General features: G+C 55.9%; 1 protein-coding gene across 2 annotated transcripts; it reads right to left on the bottom strand.

Annotated features, from left to right (window-relative positions):
* Nucleotides 1-2155: 2155 nt before the first annotated feature.
* TSC22D3 (TSC22 domain family member 3) lies at nucleotides 2156-21015 on the bottom strand. Of its 2 annotated transcripts, none has more exons than XM_061598108.1 (3): nucleotides 20076-21015; nucleotides 4247-4298; nucleotides 2156-3431 (listed from the first exon to the last, which is right to left on the bottom strand). In XM_061598108.1, the coding sequence occupies exons 1-3, from the start codon at nucleotides 20381-20383 to the stop codon at nucleotides 3180-3182; spliced, it is 612 nt and encodes a 203-aa protein (XP_061454092.1). In that variant the 5' UTR covers nucleotides 20384-21015; the 3' UTR covers nucleotides 2156-3179. The 2 variants fall into 2 exon arrangements, with proteins under 2 accessions (XP_061454092.1, XP_061454093.1); XM_061598109.1 differs by lacking the exon at nucleotides 20076-21015 and adding an exon at nucleotides 4433-5053.
* Between the last annotated feature and the right edge of the window lie 140 nt (nucleotides 21016-21155).

Consider the following 21155-nt stretch of genomic DNA (forward strand, 5'->3'; position numbering starts at 1 on the left):
CCATTGTGGCTAGTAGCCATTGATAGCCTCCTCCATGAATTTGTCCAAGCCCCTTTTAAAGCTGCCCACGTTGGTGGCCATCACTGCCTCCTCTTGGGGGAGCGAATTCCAATAGTTTAACTCTGTGCTGCATGAGGAAGTATTTTCTTTTGTCTGTCCTGACTCTTCCAACATTCAGCTTCACTGTATGTCCAGGAGTTCCAATGTTCTGAGAGAGGGAGAAAAACTTTTCTCCGTCTGGCTTTTCTTCACACCATGCATAATTTTACATAGACACTTCTACCAAGTTAAGAACTATTATGCCCCAATACCATTCACTGGAGTGGTGGTGTTCCACTTTAATGCGCTTTGCTTCCTGTTTCCTAACCAGTTCCTGGCCCGCAAGAGGACTGCTCCTTTGATTCCATGATTGCTAAGCTTGCTTGGGAGTCTTTGGTGATGTACTGTACCAAATGCTTTTTGAAAGTCTAACTGTACCACGTTAACTGGATCACCTCCACATACATGCCTGCTGAGCCTCTAAGCTGGACTGGCTGGATGTCGGAGATATGTCCACACTACTGTTCAGTGTCTCCCATAGCAGAGCCCACTCCCGGTGTAATATCTCTAGGGGGGTCGGTAATAACAGAACTGGCCTACCCATGGGAAGTTGCTGGTGACGGCTGTCTAGCAGAGAGACGGCCCGGCAGCTGGAGTGCCCCGACGCTGATTTTGTTCCCTGCAAGCCCCTTTGGGAGGCGGCGGGGTCAAGTCCTGGCTAGAGGGTATCACCCCTGCTCAGCGGAGTGAGGGTATCTCTCAGCAGTTTTGTGAGACCTCTACTCTGGCGAGATGGTCGGGACTCGAATAGTCCGCTGGTTGCTGGGCAGGCACGCACATTCTTGGTCCTCCGCCTCCTCGTCCTGTGGAGAAATTGCTAAAGGCAGATATCTGATACAGGACAAGAGCTATGTAGAGCCTGGTGGATGAGATGTCCACTTTGCCAGAGCAGGATGACCCCTCAAGTGGGGGAAAAAAATCAGCCCCAAACCATCTCTGTGGAAGAACAAGGAGCCATAGCACAGAGATTGCAGTACAGTTTTTGTGCTTTATGAAACATTAACATAAGAGCCTGCTGCATGAGGACAAAGGGACCCATCTAGTCTAGCATCCTGTTTGCACAGCAGCCAGCCAATGCCCCAATGGGAAGAGGCCTACAAGCAGGACCATGCACAACAGCAGCACTCTCCCTGCTCGCCAGTCAAAGGAACTGGCATACTGCCTCCAACAGTGGAGGGAGAACATGCCAGGCATTGGTTTATGCATCACCTTGCTGGGTAGGTGAAGAAATCCCATGACGCGGCAGCTGCAAGCCCTCCATGACGCGGCAGCTGCAAGCCCTCCATGAACATGGTTGGATGGGCTTTCCTGCTTTACTCCAGGAACACAGTACCCCACAAGAGTCTTCACACAGCTCCCTTTTCCTTGAAGGGGCCAAAACAGTTAGGACTTAAAAGCCCCCTCCAAAAGCCACCAAAGCCCTGCTCAGAGCACGTGGGGAGATCACCTCTCCCCATAGCTTCACACTCCACTGCCTTGGGGTATAGGGGCATGCACTGGAGTACTGATAGGTCCACAGACATTTGTGAGAAGTAGCTAAACTGTGTGCAGATACGCACAGGGCCTTTCAAACAGGCATTGGGGCCGGCAGAGGAAGGCACTGGGTAGCGTGAAGAGCCCACTGGAGAGTGAGACATCCCCCTTGCTTCAGATCTTCTAAGATGAAGAAAGAGAAGCAGTGCCCGAGTTTTTGTTTTCTTCTTCCTACCACCCCCAGTCCCATTTCCTTGTGTGCTGTGTCTTTTGAGATTGCAAGCCTGAGTGTAGAGGGATATTTTTTGGGGGGTGGGTGGGGAGCTGAAGAGCAATATAAAAAGGTGTTTCGAATGAGCAAATGCAACCACTATAGAGATAAGCTCCTTGCCATCTCTCCAGCCTGTATGGAGATCCATCTCTGGATACGAAGGTGGAGGGTCCTGCAGCCCTTGCCCAGGGCCTCCTTTAACTTCTGCACCCCTCCCCCAAACATGACCCTCGCCCCACTTTCCATGCAGAGCAGCCAATGGCAGTGCCCATTCACTCCTGCCCAAGAACACAAAACCATCTACTGCAGATATATATATAAAAAGTAGACTTTATTGCGATGTCTTGAGATGTACAGCATTATTCAAAAAGTGTCTCAAAGAAGCAGGTTCCCATCACGGCAGGAGGGGAACAGCTTGCCACCAACTCCCCACCCCACCAGCGCATTGCCCCAGTGTCTACTGTCTGCTTTGGGTCCACACAGAACAGTTAAAGGCAGCTGGTGCTGAACCCCCCCTTTCACAGGGGGCTTGTCCAAGTCCAAAATCCAACAGATAAACCATCTCAGGAAGCCTCAGCCCCCCCTCCATTTGCCACTTGGTGGCACTAGACCATCCTTCCAGCAGTCCAATCCCCCCCCAACATGCACGGGGGGGGGCATGGTGCAGTCTGTCCGTGAGGCAGTTCTACAGTGCTTGTGCACCCTCCCCAATCCAGCCCAAGGTGGTAACTAGAGGAGAACAGGGCAAGCGCCAAACACACACACACCCTGGCAGCAACTGTGCCATCTCTGCATGGTGACACACCCAGGCCAGGCCAAGGGGCTGATCAGGCAAGAGGTGCCTCCCTGCTAGCGAGCAAGGAAGAGAGGCAGGTGTGAGAAGACAGTGGCTCTCTCTTGCTTAGAAAACAAGAACTTGCTTCTTCCAAGTTAACAGTCTTTTAACAGTCTTTTGCCAGTGAGACAGGACCCTCAGCACACACAGGGTGCCCCCTGTTCTCTCCAGAAGGGTGTGAGCAGCAGGGGAGGGCCCCCGTCACTAACTCAGAACTCTGTCATCAAGGCAGGGCTACACCGCAGTTGCAGCAACCAGTCCGTCCGTCGGCCAGTCAGTCCCAGCGCAGCCTCGCTTGCTGGCGCTAGTTTCGTCAGGGAAGACAGAGTCTCTGGCCAACCCAAGTGAGCCGGCCATGGATTAACGGGCCCCTTCAGGGTACGGCTGCGGCTGCAGCTCCAGCTCAAGTTCTCCAAAGGAGACGCAGGAGGAAAAACCACTTCTGAGGAGGTTGAGTAGAAAAAGTTTTGTGGCTCTGCCCACCCCATGGACAGAGCCACCTTACACCGCAGAGCCTGCAGCCTGCTGGGCCAGGGCCCCTGGGGGGCTCTGCTGCTGCTCCGGGCTGGGCGGCTGCCCCTCCAGCGGCAGGCGGGACTGGAACTTCTGCAGCTGCTCTGGGCTGGCCAGGTTCCTCAGGAGGCTGTTCTCCCTCTCCAGCTGAGAGTTCTTCTCTGCCAGCTCCTTGATCTGCTCCTTGAGGATCTCCACCTCTTCCTTCACCGCGTACATCAAGTGGTTCTTGACCAGATCCTGCCAGGGGAGAGCAAAGGGGCTGGTGAGTCAAAGGCCCCGCCCACGACTGTGGCAAGCCTATGCTCTCTTCCCCCCCTGGACCTGCTGCCCGGATGGGGGTTTCCAAACCAGCTCCAGCGTCAGGAACAGGCTACCTTCATGCTGCCCTGAGGAGCTACAGGCCAGATGCAGTGGCAATGGCCTTCCAGCCAGTTTGGGCTAGGGTTTCCATTGGCCCCATCCAGCACTGGAGGGCACCAGGCAGGGCGAGGCTGGTCCATGCCATTACGGAGCAGGGCGGGCCAGTGGGCTCCAAGGCTGCTGGGGATCCCCAGCCTCTAACCCCAGATGGACGAGGGTGGCTCACTTGCTTTCCAATGCTGAACAAATGGTATCTCCCCCCCCCAAAGCGTCTGCAGTCATTTAGACGGCAGATGCGCCAAGCAAATCCCGGCCTGTTTTTCTAGAGAGCCATTTGCATTGCCCTTTGGATCGTGGAACGAGCCTTTGGAGCTGAAAGGCGAGGTGAGGTGCACAGCCATTAACAACCTCGCAGGGGCTGGGGTTAGCAAGACCCTTCTCTATTCCCCCTCCCCCCGTCATAAAAAGGCAGGAGCCAGACGCGACAAGGCGAGGGCAGCGAACAGGGCCCGCATTCCCTTCCCCGGGGCTTGCCTCTGCCAGCCCGCTGCAGTTAGCGCGCTCCCTCTCCACCCCCGCCCGGAAAGGGAGGCTGGCGGAGGAGTTGCAGGGCTGTTCGGCCAAGAGCCGGCGGCGAACAAAGGACTGCGCCCGCTCCCTCCCCTCCCCCTCCTGTTGCCGGAGACACTCACCATGGCCTGCTCGATCTTGTTATCGATGGCGACCACGCTGGCCCCGGAAGCGCTGCAAGAGACAAAAGGACGGAGGCGCCGTGAGAGGAGAAGGAGGCGTCGGCGTCGAACAAAGGCGGACCAGCCCCACCGCCCGGCCTCCCGCGCCCGCCCGGTCCCCCCGCTCCGTCTCCTCTCTGCCTCTACCTGTTGTCCAGCTTGACCGAGACCACGTCTCCGCCCAGCAAGGAGGAGAAAAAGGAGATGGAGAAGTTGTGTAGCTGGTAAACCGCCACCTCCATCGGGGACTGGTACACGCCGGTACTCATAGCGGAAGGCGGCGCTGCCGGGCTTGCAAGCACAAAGGAAGGGCCGGTCAGGTCGAGCGGGCACTTTGGGAGCGGGCGAGGATGGGGCGAGAGAGGACACAGATTCCGACAGCTACAACGGCCGAGCGCGACGGGACTGTGCCTGCTTCGGAGCCCGCCCGCCCTATATAGGGAGGCTCCAGTGACGTCACATGGTGTCAGCCTGGCTCGCCAAGGAGGCCCCGCCCCCAGGAGCGAGCTCCGCCCTCCCGTTGCACCTCCGGCGAGTCCCACTGGCGAGAACCGAGGGTTGTTTGAGTGCGATCGAGCCCGAGTCGGGAGGGGCTGACAAGTCCAGAAAGTCTTTCGGGGGCCCACAAGACGATATTGAGCTGTTTTGAAGGAGCTGAGGCAGAGATTCCGGAGAGGAGGGGACCCGTCAGCCTCTTGCAGCGCGGCCGGCAAAGAGTCTTGGGGCGCCGCCGCAGAGGCTGTCACGGACTTATTCAAGGACAAGCTTTCGTGGAAAGGGGCGTTGCAATGATTGCCCCCCCCCCGCAGTTCTAGGCACCACCAAACGTTGGTGCATTAGCCCGCGCAACCTCGGAGCCGCCACTACGTCTCCACATTCCCCTCCCCGACTTCTCGCGGGGTATAATTTCTGCCGGCCTCCCTCCTTCAAAGGGGCTTCACCCTGCAGCTTTCTCCTCACTGACCCCAAGCATATTTTCCTTGGCAGGAAAGTGCAGCGGGCTCGCTGCCGCAGAACGCACCGCGAGCTGCGAGCTTAACACTCGGCCCTTGACCTCAGAGGGTGGGAGTAGACCCCTTGGAACCCAGAGGGTCTTACTCCCGAGTAAACGCGCCGCACACACGAGTCGCCAAAAGCCTGCAAGCCCAAGCCACGCGGCGCTGGCCGGCGCCTCCCTCCCTCGCAGGAGAGTTTTGCATCCATGTGCAGAAACTGCTTTGTTTTCACTTTGCTGCTGGCGAAGACATTGCAAAACGGGAGGCAGGTTGCAGAAATGCAAAGTATCGCCCAAGCTCAGATCTAGGTCGGGGTTGACGATTACGTAAGAAGTTACCAAAACATGTTGTTGTGACTCGCCGGTCCCGAACGCCGCCAAGCCGCAACCCACGCGGCTCCTCTCTCTCTCTCTGGGCGAGAGGGACCCCTGGCGGCCACAGCACGAGGTGTACTGCAGGCAGAGGCCCCACTAGGGTCAGCAACGCCCAGCCCAACCAGAGCCTCCAGCCTTGGAGTGTCGCCGTCGCTCCGAACAGGCAGCCCTGGGCCAGCTGGGCCGAGTTGTTATAAGGCAGCTTCCTAGGGTAAAGACGGGTCAGATCCGGCTGGGCTAACACTGCAGCCCATGCAGCTCCGCTGAAAGCACATGACTCCTGACAAAGTATTCTGAGAACTGTAGTTAGTTAAGGGTGCTGGGAATTGTGGCTCTGGGAGGGGAAAACCACAGTTTCCAGGATTCGGTGGGGGGAGTCATGTGCTTTCCATGTAAGAAAGCACTGTTTATTACACTGGCCTGCCCTTCCTTTAAGGAGCCCTGGTAATGTAGACGTTCTCATTTCATCCTCACAACAACCCTATGAGATAGGTCAGGTAGAGCATGTGCCTGGCCCAAGGCTAAGCCTTTCCCAGCCTGGCGCCCCCAAATGATTTGGCCTCCCATCAGCCCTGACTAGCACAACCATGCTCCCATTAACCCTACATCACACAGCCATGCTGCCTAGGGCCAAAGGGAACTATACTCCTCAACATCTGTAGGGCACAAGGCTGGGGAAGGCTGCAAAGCTCTACACTGTTTGAGGTCTCTGGGGCCCTCCAGGCCTGGATTACTTTGAGGGGTGCCAGTTCTGTGGGGTGCAGGGCAAGGCTGAAGTGTGCTCGAAATGCCCTGCTGTGCCGCTCCGGAGACCCTGCAGCTCCACTGGCAGCACTCTGGACTGGCTGAGCATCCTAAGCCCACTGGAATGGCACCGTGCCAGCCTATGGCCAGCAGCCCTTGCCCATGTAGATGAAGCAGCCTGGCCCCACGCCGCACTTGGGCAAGGCGATGGCTGCCCCTCCCTCCCTGCCTTGCTTACAGGGGCAGCAGAAAACAGCAACAGGCCACCTCACCATTGCTTATGGAGGTGCAACCCCCATGCCCTTAAGCACACACACTATACAGAAAAGTGCCTGCCTCTCTCCTAGCTCACTTGCCCAAGAGACCCACCCTCTCAGGTAGCGTCTGGCAGGACATCCCACGAGGCCTAAGGCACATTTCTTTGCAGAAACCTCAGGCACGCGCATTTCTACACGGGGCCCAACATCTCGACTAAGCTACGGGCAAGAAGCGTCCTGCCCCAGGGAGAAGGCGCCTTGGCACCCGCAGGCTACCCTCCCCGCCTAGACAACAGCAATGGGGCCGCCTGGAGTTGTGCTGAACGGCCGGAAAGCCCGGGCGTGGGAAACTGTTTGCGCGTTTCCTCCAGGCTGCTGGGGATCAAGAGGTCCAGTGCCAAGTCAGGGCTGCCGGTCAGTCCGTCAGAGGCCTTGCAAAATCTCCTGTGTGGAGGGGCCGGGCCGACGAGGCGCCCAACAGCGGTGCCTGCCACCCCCCGCCCGAGCTTGACTTCTGCCCCTCTCGCAGCGGTGCAAGATCTGCGACAGCCACGTCTCGCGGACAGCAGTAGGACTTCTGCCCTTTGAGTCGCTGCTCCAAAAGGAGAGGAGGGAACCGGCTCCCGGAACGGGAGGCGTGGCAGGTCCCGAGTCGGGGGGGGGGCACTTCAGAGGTCACGCGGCCATTGCTAGGGCCAGCCACAGGAGTCCCCCTGGGCGCCTCCAGAACTCCCTTGCAATGGTGGCGGAAAGAGGGCGAGGGAGTGCCGCTGCTTAGATTAGCTTGGGTGATAACACGCGTCGGGGGCAGCGGTGCCGGAGCCTCTCCCTCCCCTGTCCAACCCAGCTGGCCTCTTAGCGAGGGCTATTTTTTCACGGATTGCGTCTGCGGCGAGGACTCTTGGCTGCCGGAGCGCGAGAGCGCGTCGTGGGCTAGCAGGCTCCCGCTTCCAGCGGCTGGGCGGCCGCTCCCTTTCATAGAGGCCTTGGCAGAACGCCCAGTTCCTGGCTTGCTGGCACGCCAGCACACAGCCCGGGCAGGGCCTCCGCCGCATGGCCGCCCCGTGCTCCCTCCGCTCGGGGAGGAGGAGCAGAAACAGGCTGCCCGGCTCCAGGGCCGTGGCGATGGGGCAGGCGGCTTCTCGCGGCAGTGCCCTCCGTCCTCCCTGAGCGAGGCCTTGATCCGCCCCCTCAATGGGACCCCCCTGGAGCCAGACATTGCACAGCTGGCGCAGGAGGCACCTGACCGGGATCTGCTCTTCACGCGGATATGTTGCCAATGGCGCTGCACATTTAAAGCACATGTATTTCCCCAAAGAATCCTGGGAACTGTACTTCGTTAAGGGTGCTGGGAATTTTAATAATAAAAAATAATCATAATAATTTAATTTGTGGGTCGCCTATCTGGCCAATGGCCACTCTAGGTGACGTACATACATTACATCATAATAAAATACATCATAAAATACAATATAACAATAAAACAATAAAACAGTTCCAGTACAGAGTAGTAGGCTATTGGTCGTAAAAATTTAACCCTCCCCGTAAGTCCCAAAGGCCTGTCTGAAGAGCCAGGTCTTCAAAGCTTGGCGGAATACATTCAGGGAAGGGGCATGTCGAAGGTCATACGGGAGGGAGTTCCAGAGAGTCGAGGCCGCCACTGAAAATGCCCTCTCTCTTGTCCCCGCCAACCTAGCTGTTTTAGTTGGCGGGATTGAGAGAAGGTCCTGTGTGGCTGATCTTGTTGGGCGGCATGGTTGGTGGCGCTGGAGGCGCTCCATCAGGTAAACTGGGCCGAGACCGTATAGGGATTTAAAGGTTAATACCAACACCTTGAATTGGGCCCGGAAAATAACTGGAAGCCAGCGTAGGTCGAACAACACTGGGGTGATGTGTTCCCGGCGGCGACAGTTTGTAAGTAGTCGAGCCGCAGCATTTTGTATAAGTTGTAATTTCCGGACCGTTTTCAAGGGTAACCCCACGTACAGCGCATTACAGTAATCCAACCGAGAGGTGACCAGGGCATGTACCACCAGTGGGAGCTGATGAGCAGGAAGGTAGGGCTGCAGTCTACGAATGAGGTGTAATTGATACCAAGCTGCCCGGCTCACTGCCGAAATCTGAGCCTCCATGGACAGCTTGGAATCAAGGACCTGGGCAATTTCACCCCGTCGAACACCAGGTCAACATCTCCCAGTCTTCCCTTGTCTCCCACGAGTAGCACCTCAGTCTTATCAGGATTCAACTTCAGCCTGTTCCTTCCCATCCATCCACTCACGGATTCCAGGCACTTGGACATGGTCTCCACACTTGGACATGGTCTCCACAGCATTTTAGCTTTTGGGAGGGGGTAAACTACAGTTGCTAGGATTCTTCGGAGGAAGCCATGTGCTTTAAATGTATGGTGGGGACACAGCGCTATGAATTGAAATGGGAATTTAAAAAAACCGCTTTATAAAATTGCATATATAAATGGGGGAATATCTTAATTATTTTTAAAGTGGTACACTTCACTGGGATTGCAGAACTGGATGGATACTTGATAGGAAGAGCCTGGTCCAATTTAAGTCACTTCTGGAAGAGCGAGATGACCCCCCCCTCTTTTCTGTGCAGCTGAAGAGAACCTGCCAGATGGAAATGTGACCCACAGACTGAAACGTAACAATTTCACTATCTCAGGGTACTAAGCTGTCTCTATTTGGAATGTTATGTTTGTCAGCAAAATAGCAAAAATATTTGCCCTAAAACTGCTACATTAGAAAAAAAATATTTTGATTGTTGTTTTAGGACTTGTTTAGGAATGTTATGCAGTATGACAAAATGAGTCTCTAAGCAATATATACACTTGTTCCAACTCCCAGCTCCATGACTATATTGGTGTTTGTCTGAATGCACTTTTGCATGTTTGCACTCTGAAAGCATGTTTGGGCATTTGTTTCCTGGGTCAGCTGCAGTGTCTTTGGGTTCCCTGATTGCCGACAGGGCCTGTTTCTCCTTTCCTGTCTCTGTTCAGTCACAGCCAAGCCAGGAGAGGGATTTCAGAGGGGGGAGGCCAATCATTCTCCCCCCTCCCACGGCCTGCGTGCCTTCTTGATGGATAGGGGCAGGGAGTGTGGCTCTGTCCGACAGCAAGGGCTTGCTGAGGAGCTCCAGGGGCTGCAGCTGGAGCGAGGCGCAACTTGGCTGTTCCTTTGGTGGCCTCCCTGGCAGCAACTGCTGCTCCACATCCCGACTTCCCTACACAACCCGCGAGGGTGAGGAGCAGAGCTTGGAAAAGTTTTTTTGAACTACAACTCCCATCAGCCCCAGCGAGCATGACCACTGGATTGGGCTGATAGTAGTTCAAAAAAGTAACCTTCCCAAGCTCTGCTGGGGCAGGGGCTGTGCCAGGCAGCATCCGCAGCACTTTCTCCTAAATGGTGCCAGCCACGTGTGGGCATCGTTTTCCCCAGCCCAGGTGCTGGTGGTGGCCCCTTCCTTGGTGCGCGCGCGCTCTCTCTCTCTCTCTCTCTCTCTCTCTCTCTCTCTCTCTCTCTCTCTCTCACACACACACACACACACACACACACACACACACACACACACACACACACACACACACGAGGGCCACACAGCCACATGCCTTTGCTCACTCTCCCATGTTGCTGCATGTTGACATTTCTGCCACCCTTCTTCTCAGCACGCCTGCAGAAGAGACCACCCTGATGATCCTCTACACATCGGGGGAGCCAGTGGTGGTGCCCTCCAGTTGTTGCTGGGCTACAGCTGCCACCATCCCTGACCATTGGCCATGCTGGCTAAAGGGCTGACGGGAGTTGGAGCCCAGCACCAGCACCAGGCTGGCTATCCTGGCTCTACACTCTTGCTTAGCCTCACTATAATGTTGGAAGTGGGTCAAAAGCAACTCCAGTTTTGTTCTTCTGTTGATGTTCCAGAAGGGAGATAAGAGTGAGGGTCCTCCAGATGGATAGGCTTGACTACCTTTACCTGTGATGTTCTGACTGACTTCCTTCTGTTGTTAGACTGATATGCTTAGGGAAGCTAGACATCTTTGTCTTTGCTCTCTCCTGAGCCATGAGGGCAATGCCCACATCTGAGCATTCCGCCTCCAACTTAGTTAGAACTAGGTATGCCTTTCTATCTACTATGTATTTCTATAAATAAAGTAGTGTCTCTTATTTTACTAAGTCTTAAGTCTCAGTGATCCTGATGCAGGGTAAAAGCCTGCCACTTAGGCAAACGCACCCCCTGGCACCCACACAGCTCAGACCACTGATGATCTCTGCTCATTTATACAAATTTACATAACATACAACCCCTGGAGAGGGCCAAGGAATCGGAGAACAACGCTTCAAATACATTGGGCTAGGGACATTTCTGTCCTCTGACCTTGAACAGAGGACTAGGTTATTATTACGGGTCAGGACTTGAGAAGTTTTAGTGGCGGGGGGGGGGGAGAGAAAGAGGAGCAGGCAAAGTGGGAGGGATGTTTCCTCCTCTCCACCCCTATCCAGGTGCTCCAATTCCACAGCACTAGCTCTGGGGTTACTCAGCACCGCTGCCTTTCTGCTCAAGCCAGGCGTAGCTGCTGTACCAAAGCTGTCTCCAGGGATCACAAGAGCCCAGCCCAGAGATGGCTTTGGACTCAGAAGGAATGCACATGAGCTCACTTCCCCCACTCCAACTCATAATTGGGGGGGGGATAATCTTCAGCTCCAGAGATGGATGTGCCAAGGCACCTGCCTCCTCCAAGCTCAGGATGCTCCAGTCATGCTTTAAGTTGGATTCCTGCACTAAGCAGGGGGTTGGACTTGATGGCCTTACAGGCCCCTTCCAACTCTATGATTCTATTCTATGATTCTGTCATTCATAAGAAGAAAAAAGCCTGCTGCATCAGGCTCATGGCCCATCTAGCCAACCAGATGCCTTTTCTGAGAAGCTTGCAAGTGGACTTGAGGGCAACAACACTCTCCCCTTCTGTGAATTTGTCTAATCCTCCTTTAAAGCCACCCAGGTTGGTGGCCCTCATCGTCTCCTGTGGGCGCCAATTCCATAGTCTGGCACAGTGCTTTGGGGACACAGAGGGGTCTCGCTGACTCCCCCTCCCCTGGCCAAGAGAGTCATGTGCTAAGCTAGAGGGAAGCAAGTGGTCAGCCCTGTTGACTCTGGTCAGGGCCTCCGGCCTGTGAGTCGCTCTCTGCTGCCTGTGTTTGGAGGCAACCCAAGGACGGCACCCCTGGGGGTGGAGGGGTGATTTTTGACGAGCAGAAGGGCTCTCTCTACCCTCCACACTCTCTTCTACCTTGTGCTCCCTGCAGCTGTGGCTCCATGCCTGTCCTCTCACGGCACACCCACTTTGCTAATCTAAGGAATGATTCATACAGAACAACTATTCAAAACACACAAGCACAATCCTGTGCTCAAGGGAGGACTCGAATCCCAGGCCAGGAAAAGCTGTCTTCTGTACCTAGAATAAATAATGCAAATTAAGCAAACTGCAAGGGCGGGGAGTGGCGTGGAAAAGCTGCTGGTGCAGGCCCATTGCATGGAAGCAGCAGCAGGAGCAGCACACTCTCCAGTTGCAGAACAACAGCAAGATGCTCCTTTGGGCGTTTGCCAAGGCTTGGATGCGTCACCACACTCCAAGGGCCCCTCCTTCAGACTGGGCTGGGCTCAGGCCTGACCCTGCCTCTTCTGCTGCTCCCACCACCAAACTGGCTGTGACACCAGGAAGTGTGAGGAGGGAGAGGGGCTTTATTGGGACCCAGAGGAAGCGGCAGCCCAGCCTGCACTGCTGGAAGATTTCCTGTCTGCTTAGCAAGTTCTGGGCCACTACAGCACAAAGCTATTGTCTGCAGCATTTTACCAGAGTCTCCTTGCCAGAGGGCAGCTGAGGCCACCACCAAATGCACCATGGAAGAGCCTCCTATTAATAGACACCTTGGCCACTGCAGAGGTGCAGATATTTTCAGCCCTGCATTGTCAGCAGAATCCTCTGTGCTCATTTTCTGTGCTCCATATTTTGTTTTCTTGACCTCATTCCCAAAATCCTGGACCTCCCTGGCCTGTTTGACTAGTCAGGCACAAGACTATGACATCAGTATGCTCTTTCTCACTAGGCAAGTGGGGAGGCTGGGACTGACTGGACCGAATTTTGGCTTTCAACTTATTTTATTCTTTAAAAAATCAAGCTTCTAGCCCTTAAGGCTGAAAAAATAGCCTTGACGATGCGCAAGTATAAAATTTTGACCAAAGCCAAGTATACATGCAACCACCTTACCTAGGGGTGAGCTTCTAAGTCTGCGTGGGGAACCTCAGGGCTGGGAGCCAAGTGCAGCCCTCTAGCCCAACCATGCCTCTTCCCAGACCACAGCCCCTCTTCTCCAGGATACAGCCCTGCTTTGTGCTCTCCTCAACAGCTTTAGTCTGGCTGCACATGCACACCCTCACTCTATACTCCCATTGACAGTGCAAGTTTACACTGACCAGGGGTGAGGAAATGTCTCTCCTCCCCCCCCCCCGCCCTGTGAACTCTGTGGAGAGGGAAAAATAAATAAAATATTAAACATCCCCCCAGCAATGACTACCATACCCACAATGCCCCAGCAGAGTAAAGGATTTGGTGGCCACTGCGCTGGAGTGATTCAGGCCCTAGTGAAGGCTGCCCACTTGGGACGGCTTTAAAAGGGGGTTGGTTGGGCCCATTCACGGAGGGCAAGAAGGCTATCAATGGCTACTAGTCACGACGCCTGGATCTGAAGCAGGACGCCTTTGAGTTGGAGCAGGAGGGGGGAAAATCCCTGTCATGTCCTGCCTGTTTGCGTCCCAGTGGGGCTCCTGCCTGGTCACTGTGCCAAGAGGAGGCCAGACTAGATGGGCCCCTTAGCCTGACCCAGCAGTCAGGCTCTTCCTGTGGAAGCTGCTCCTATGATCAGCCCATTTGCCTGTAACACGCCACAAGACTCTTCTGCTGCCGCCGCCGCTACCCTCTGGAATCAATCTGGGGCATTGGGTTCTTTGTGGAACTGCAGACCCTCAGTGGTCAGGGGGTCGTGCTGTGGCACGGGCAGAGTTGGTGACAGTGCATGGGGAAGAGCATGAGACCGGGTGGGGGGGTTGTGTCAGGGGGCAAAGGGGAGCTCAGCAGACAGAGCACCAGGCACTGTGCGTCTCCCCTGGCTTTGCTGCTGCCTTCAGAGGCATTCCCCCCCTCCTTGCCCCACACATTGAGTATATGGCTGTGTACACACCATACATTTAAAGCTCATTTTATGTACATTTAAAGCACATGACTTCCCCCAAAGAATCATGGGAACTGAAGTTTGTTAAGAGTGCTGGGAATTGCAGCTCTGTGAGGAGTAAACTACAGTTCCCAGGATTCTTTGATGGAAGGAAGGAATGAGTGTTAAATGTATGGTGCGTACACAGAGAAAAACTCCTGGGACATGGCAGAGCAGCAGCCGACCGGCTTCCTTGTAAGGGCGTGAACCTGCAAGGGTGCTCCGAAAGTGCCACTTAATCTCGCCTAAGCACACAGAGGAGGAGGAGGAGGAGCTGCACCTTCAGCGCATCACCCCACACTTTCTGCAACGGATGCCAAGTGTGTTCAAAACACTCTCGGGTGCTCCCTGGCCAAGCATCCCGGCTCATCCGGTTCCTCTCAGGAAGAGGCCAGCCCTCTGCCCAGCCCACAAGGCAGCCAGGGAGTCATTCCGTCATCGGGAGAAGGTGGGTGAGTTTTGCAGCTCCTTGCCAAGCCTGTGAGCCCAGGGAGGTGCCAAATCTGCCCCCTGATAGGGAGCAGTGACTAATGGAGCAAACCTCACAGAGGGGCCTCTGATCTCCAAATGGAACGTGGGGATTGTAAACCGCAAAGCCTCATTGGTTCCAGCTTCTGGGCCGTTCGCTTCCTGCTCTTCCCTTCTTGGGAAACACAGCACTTGGCACTGGCTCTGTCAGGATACATCCCCGACAGGTGGCCTTCATCCTGCCCGCAAAGTCAGCCGCCTGTTGGAGCGCAGGAGGAGGAGGGATTAGCTGGGCCTTTGGCTTTTGGAACCTGAGGCCACATACTTTCCCCTGGCCCGGCTTCTTTGTCCCTTGAGTGCTATTCAGCACCCCTCTGAGAAGAAGCAGGTACGACTGCCAGGCAAAAGCCGTTGGCCGAGGAAGCCCAGGGTGGCCTTGCCAGCCCTCTGGGTGAGAGGCACCTGCATCGCCTGGGCACCCCGGCGGAACAAATGGGGCAGAACACAGCAGAAAAAAGAGGAGAGAGAGAGGAAGAGAAATCCTGCAGGCGTCCCCAACCGTCACATTTTGTAAAGATTGCAGAATTCACATTTTTACTACAGAATTTGGATTGCCTGGTAGTAAAATCGGTTTTTTAAACCAGGGATACACACAGCCCTGTATGCGCATCTCTCTGTGTCTCTGCCTCTCTCCCACCTGTACTATGTCTGTGTTTTTCTCCATCCCCACAGAGTGGATAGCAAAGGAGAGGAATTTAGCACAGGAAAATAGAACAAAGGAACTGCCCCCATCACCACTTCTCTGATCAAATCAGCACACACACCCCACAGGTCTGCGCTTTCTCTAATATATGTCAGGACATCTGTCAAGGATCTCCCAGCCGAATGTGCCTTTTGACTCTCATACACACATGCGCCTCAGTGCAAACACACCTCTGCTTGTACTCTCACCTTCATCAAACATGGGGCCTTTCCCAAATCTTGCAGTGGCAGCTGCTCTTTTAAAGGGAGGACTGCTAAAGCAGGGACAAGGAGGGGGGGCTTCCAATTGTTTCTGCTGCCCTACTCATGTTCAGTCCACTCTCTGCTCAAGACTTTGTCAAGTTTAGGGGCTGCCAGATCAAAAAAGGCCAAAACCTCCCTGGAATCCTCCAGTTCCACCCCCCCAGCTATGCACCTCTTTCTCCTGAGGATTCCACAAGTGGGCCACAAGGTGGCTGTTCTTCTGGAACAAGCAGTCCCCAGGCAGGTGAGGATGGGGGCCTCAGGGCAGCCCATCGTGAGCTTAAGGATCTGGGTGCTGCAGGGAAGGGAGTTCAGCCCACCAGCTGCTGCTCTGCTACATTCGAGGCAAGGGCTACCTTCAGCAGGGCAACACATCCCTGTGGCTGGTTCCCAGTCTAGGCTGGGGGGGGGGAGGCTGGGTAGCCACGACTCCCTTTGCAGACTTCCAGGAGATGCCTCCCCCCCCCTCTTGGAGCACAGCAAACAATCTTAACTTGTCCCTGAAATATTCCGTCACTCTTCGGCCTCCAGGATTTAGTTTTGACTACAGAGACTGGCTCACCAGACTATCTGGCACTTTCTGTCTCCGCTGTATGGACAGCCCCATCCGCAGCAACATCAGAAGAGCCAGCCTGCTGGGTGAGAGCAAGGGGGGGGAGCACGTCCAACATCCTGTTTCCCACAGTGGCAAACCAGATTCTGGGAAGCCCATGAGCAGGACATGAGCGCAACAGCCGATTCTCCTGCTTGTGTTCCGCAGGGACTAGTATTCAAAGGTATCCTGCCTCTGACATGGTATGCAGCCATTGTGCCTGGTAGACATCTCCTCTTCCATGAATTTCTCAACCTCCTTTTAAAGCCATCCAAATTGGTGGCCATCACCACAACATGTGGAAGCGGACTCCACTGTTTAACTGCGCCCTCTGTAAAGAAGTCCTGCCTTTAGTCTGTCCTGATTTTTCTACCTTTCAATTTATTGGATGATCTAGGGGTCAAATGTTATGAGAGAGGGAGAAAAACTTCTCTCTATCCAGATGTGTGGTGGATTCACACAACCACCTTCACCTTTTTGCATCCACCTTATGGTAGCTGTCAGAGACATTGTCACCAGATGCGTTTGCAGGCTCAGAACAGGCTGGTCTGCAACCCAAGCACCTATGAGGCCATTTGCTACTCAAGGATGCCCAAGGAGCCCAAATGCAAGAAACTTGCAGAAGTCCATTTGTGGCAGGAAACAGAACTGTCAGGTGTCTCTGCCATTCATGTCTGCGGGTTTGGGAGGAAGGGAACGGAGTGCAATGCAGCGCCTCTGCTATGCAAGTAAAGCTGGCCCATTTGCCAGTTTGCAAAGGAGTTTTATTAACTCCAAAGTGGGTGTGATCCAGCTTTGCTGGCTCTTTTCCTGATTATCAAAACCAGTCTCTGAGAATAGCAAACAATCCCCCACCCTGCCCAGGCCCATTCCCAAGAACACCCAGTAGGGTCCCCTGGTGCCTGCCTGCCTAGTCAGACAGTCACAAGACCCTGAGAGGCCACAGCAGTCAGTGGCTCACTTTAGTCATCCTGGGTGAGCGACCGGCAGCTGAGCCTGGCTTCAAAGCAGCACCCAGGTTCCTTTCCAAAGAGCCAACCTGGCCTCCTGACAGGGCCGGGCCACCTCTGGTGCAAGGGGTCCAGGTTGCCAGAGAGAGACACCCCCCCCAATGGCCCAAGCGCAGCCACACAGCTCCACACCCCTTAGGACAGTTTTCTTTGGTGACAAGGTGGGCTTGCACAGCCAGGAGCGACATGGTGGGAGCTAGTTAAAAGCTTACTGTATGATGGGCAGCTATATAATAGTGTGAGGAAGCCATCTTTTCTAGTTCCTCGTTTTCCACAGGGCTGCAAAAAAGGGGAGGCAATTATGGGCTTCACCACACAGCTGGGGGCTCCAAACCACCTGCCAAAGCAGCTACAGACACCACACTCCTGGTTTCTTCCTTGCTCGCTGTTAGTCCTTTTCAAAACACCAAGCTATGCGTTGCAATTTCTAAGAGCAAGAAAAGGACCTTGTGGGAGCAGAGCAGAGTCCATCCAATCTATCCTGTTCCCAACACTGGCCAGCCAGGTGCCTCTGGGAAGCCCAGAAGTGATGCATGAAAAGAAACAACCCTCCCTTGATGTCTCTGCTTGTCAGAGAAAGACAGCCGCCAGACATGGAGGTTCCATTGGCTAACAGCTCCTGAAGGATCTGCTCTCCCTTCCTTACTGAGTCACCCTGGTTGTCTCAATGACTCACAGGTCATCTGAAGGCCCGCATATTGAGATGCATGCACAGGGCATTGCGTGTGTGTGTGTATATATATATATGTACACCCAGGCATTCAGTTGACCTGCAAACAGTTTATTCCGTGCCGTGTCACGGAAACATATAAGGAGCACATGAGCTGTGACCCTTGTGGGCCTCTGGAGGCAGCGGAGGTGGGGGAGAGGTGGCTCTGGAAGTGGCCCTTGGGAAACAACAGGGAATGCAAGGCAGAGGGCCAAGGGGCAGGTGTGCCAAGACACCGGCTCTTTGGAAAGAGGGCACGTTGCTTGATCCCTCAGGGTCATAGAATCATAGAACAGTAGAGTTCGAAGGGGCCTATAAGGCCATCAAGTCCAACCCCCTGCACAATGCAGGAATCCAAATCAAAGCATTCCCAACAGATGGCTGCCCAGCTGCCTCTTGAATGCCTCCAGTGTCGGAGAGCCCACTGCCTCTCCAGGTAATTGGTTCCATTGTCACAGACCCCAGAACTGACAAGAAAAGGCAGCAGTCTCCCCCACCATGCACATTTAGCTGCTGGCCCAAACCAGCAGCTCCTTTGGCTCTGCACATTTGCGGAGGGAGAGGTGTGAGACCCCAGGCCGCAGCTGACACCGCCCAGCCTATGGACGGCTATTTTGGGAGCTGGAGTGAGCGGCTGCCACTGCCCAACTCCTGTGGGCGTACCATCAGCATTTGCTTTGCTTGAGACCAGTGATCCGAGACTGTTCCCAAGCAAAGCCAAAGGGAGAGGAATCCTCCTCCTCCTCCGCTCTTCTGGCTGCAGGCAGGGCCTGCGCCAGCCTCCCACTGAGCCAACCAAGAGCACCTTGCTTGCCACCAGCCACCCCTTCCAGGGACTTATGTAAGGGCAGAAAGGGCTGGCTCTTCCTCCTCCTGCAGCACCCGCCTGACTGCTGGCACCGCCCCCTCCAGCCGGCATCCACAGGGCCTGTGCCATGAATGTGGAAGCCACGTGCAGCAGCTCCTAGAGAGGGCGTGGGTATGCAAGCACACCACTGCTGTCTGAACATGACACGTGCCCACATGGCCGCTAGTGCAAATCTGGTTGCTTTGGGCAAGTGCACACCTGTGTGTGTGTGGGTAAGCCGATGGCTTGTTGCCCACTGGGCCACTTAGGAAGAAAGCATCCGGTCTGCAAGAAAGGACAGGGTGCTGGAGGGCCAAGGAGCACCTACAACAATTCCTCCTCCCTTCCTGGGGAAGAAGCTCTGGAAGCACAAATGACGGGATTGGGAGAAGGGAGGCTGTCACCGGCTCATCACAAAACTCCTGATCAGGCCACGGCTACTGAGATTCTCCCTCAAGTAAATGCGCTTCCTGGTCACGCTGTGCTAAAATCACTTCAGGGTTTGACTCCCAGGACTCCTGGACTCTGACCCCTCCCAGCAGAGGGGCACAGGACGCTGCATGGTAACTGGGCAGGCTGGTTGTCCCTCCAGACCATACTGACTCTGGAGCTCTTGAGGAGACCCTTTCCCTTTCAGTGCAGATTGAACTGGGACCTTCTGCCTGCACAGCAGGGTCGCCACTGCTAAGCTATGGGGCCCACGCGCCCCCACCCGCCCGCCCAGTCCGGCCCTGCAGGACAAGCTCATGAGGAGTTCTGGCTCTGGGAGGCGGCAGCAGCAGCTGCCTGGTTTCCCTGGGATCTGTGCAGACTCCAGCATCCCATGCCACAAGGAAGGGAAAGCACGGAAGAGGCCCTGCCACCTTGGTTTTCCATAATGGCAGCACCCACCAAATGGCAGCACCCACCCCACTGCCCGGAGAGCTCCCGGCTATCAGTCAATCAGTCAGATGTCTTCCCTTCACCACAATGTCCCAGGGCGGGTGACCGTCAAATATACAATTATAAAAACAGATAGTGGCTATAAATGGAACAGCACAGGGTGCATTCAACAAAAGAGGTGCCCCCCAAAGCAAAATACCTCAACTGTCAAAGGCCAAAGCAAAGAGGTGCCTCTTCAGCATAAGGAAAAAAGGGAAGACGCCAGACTCCACTCCTCTGTGGGGAGGGAGCTCAGCAATTTAGCTCCTGCCTCTCCTAGGCTGCCCATCCTCTGCACTTCTGGGGGTGGCGGGACTACCCAGAGAGCAGCGCTCCCCCCCCCCCCGATCTTAACATCTGAGAAGATGAGTTGGGAGGGAGATGCTCCTTCCAATTCTTCAGGGCTACCCAGACGCCAAAGGCAAACGCATCCCTTCAGGCCCCACTCTGGCCTTGCTGCTGTTTGCTTACTGGCCTGTGCAACACTCTCCATCGCCCCTGTCCACCCGTCCCCCCGCCCACTTTGCAGACAGGTAGTCCCACACGTCCTCCTACCCTCTTGCTAGGATCCTCAGCAGCCTCACCCACCTGTGGAAGAAGAGCAGGATGGAGAGGAGGGTCTGGTCGATGTTGCGGTTGCAGATGCCCTGGTTGAGGAGGTAGCAGGGGTCGCGCACCACCAGCTCCAGGGAGTCCTGGCGCATGATGCGGCTCAGCTTGTCAGCGTTGAGGTTCTCGCAGACCAGCTGCTCCCGGAGTTGCAGGAAGGGGCTGCCCGGGTTGTTGTTGTAGCCCGGGGGGCTCTCCAGGCCGCTGCGGTTGGCCAAGTCCAGGCAGCAACTGCAGCAGTCCAGTCCCACCGGCGAGCGGCACTCCTCCGAGGAGGAGGTCGACATCCTGGACCCTGCCAGGGCGCTGGAGCTCCTCTGGGTACCGCAGCCCCGGGCCACAGACCGGCAGGCCAAGCCCCAGAGCGCCACAGCCACGGCCGACTCTTCTGTGCAGCCCGAGGGCGCCACTCGCCTCCCCGCCTGCCTGCGCGCCGCTCGGCTCCGGCTCCACAAAGCACCTGGCCCGGCCAGCCACCTGCGCCTGCCCGTTGCGACCTGCTCCCCGCCTGCCGGGAACTGCCGACGCCGCCCCGAGGCCACGGCCCCCACGAAGCCACAGTAGCAGCTCCCGGGACCTTGTCTGCCGTTCTCGATCCTCCGGCCGGGGTCGCCCCGTCCCCGCCAGTCACTGCCTGCCTGGGCTGCCGCCGTCGCCTCGGGTCTCCTCGCCTGTCTGGGCTGCGCGGCAGCGACGGCTCCCCTTCCCTTCCCTTCCGTGCCCGCCCCCTTCGCTCCGCTCTGGCCCCGATTGGCGAGGCGCTTCCAGGCCGCCCCACGGCCCGCCCTCAGGCTGGCCCAGCCAGGGCGGCGAGCCGAAGGAAGCCTGGCACGGCCGGCGGGCGCTCTCCTGCCGATGGCCGTGAGCCGGTGGCGCCGCAGCACCCTTCTCCCCCGGGGCAAGGGCTGCTCCTGTGCCTTGAACGGCGGAGTTTCAAGGCGGGGAACTTTTCATCGCACGGCTAGAGCTTCTGCTGCCGGATGTCTGCCCGCCCCCCTGGCAAACTGGGGGCTGGGGAAGGCGAGTCCCGACCCACGAGCCGAAGGGCCCTTCACTCTC

The sequence above is a fragment of the Rhineura floridana genome, chromosome 16 (genome assembly GCF_030035675.1).
Source record: "Rhineura floridana isolate rRhiFlo1 chromosome 16, rRhiFlo1.hap2, whole genome shotgun sequence".
Classification (NCBI taxonomy): Eukaryota; Metazoa; Chordata; class Lepidosauria; order Squamata; family Rhineuridae; genus Rhineura; species Rhineura floridana.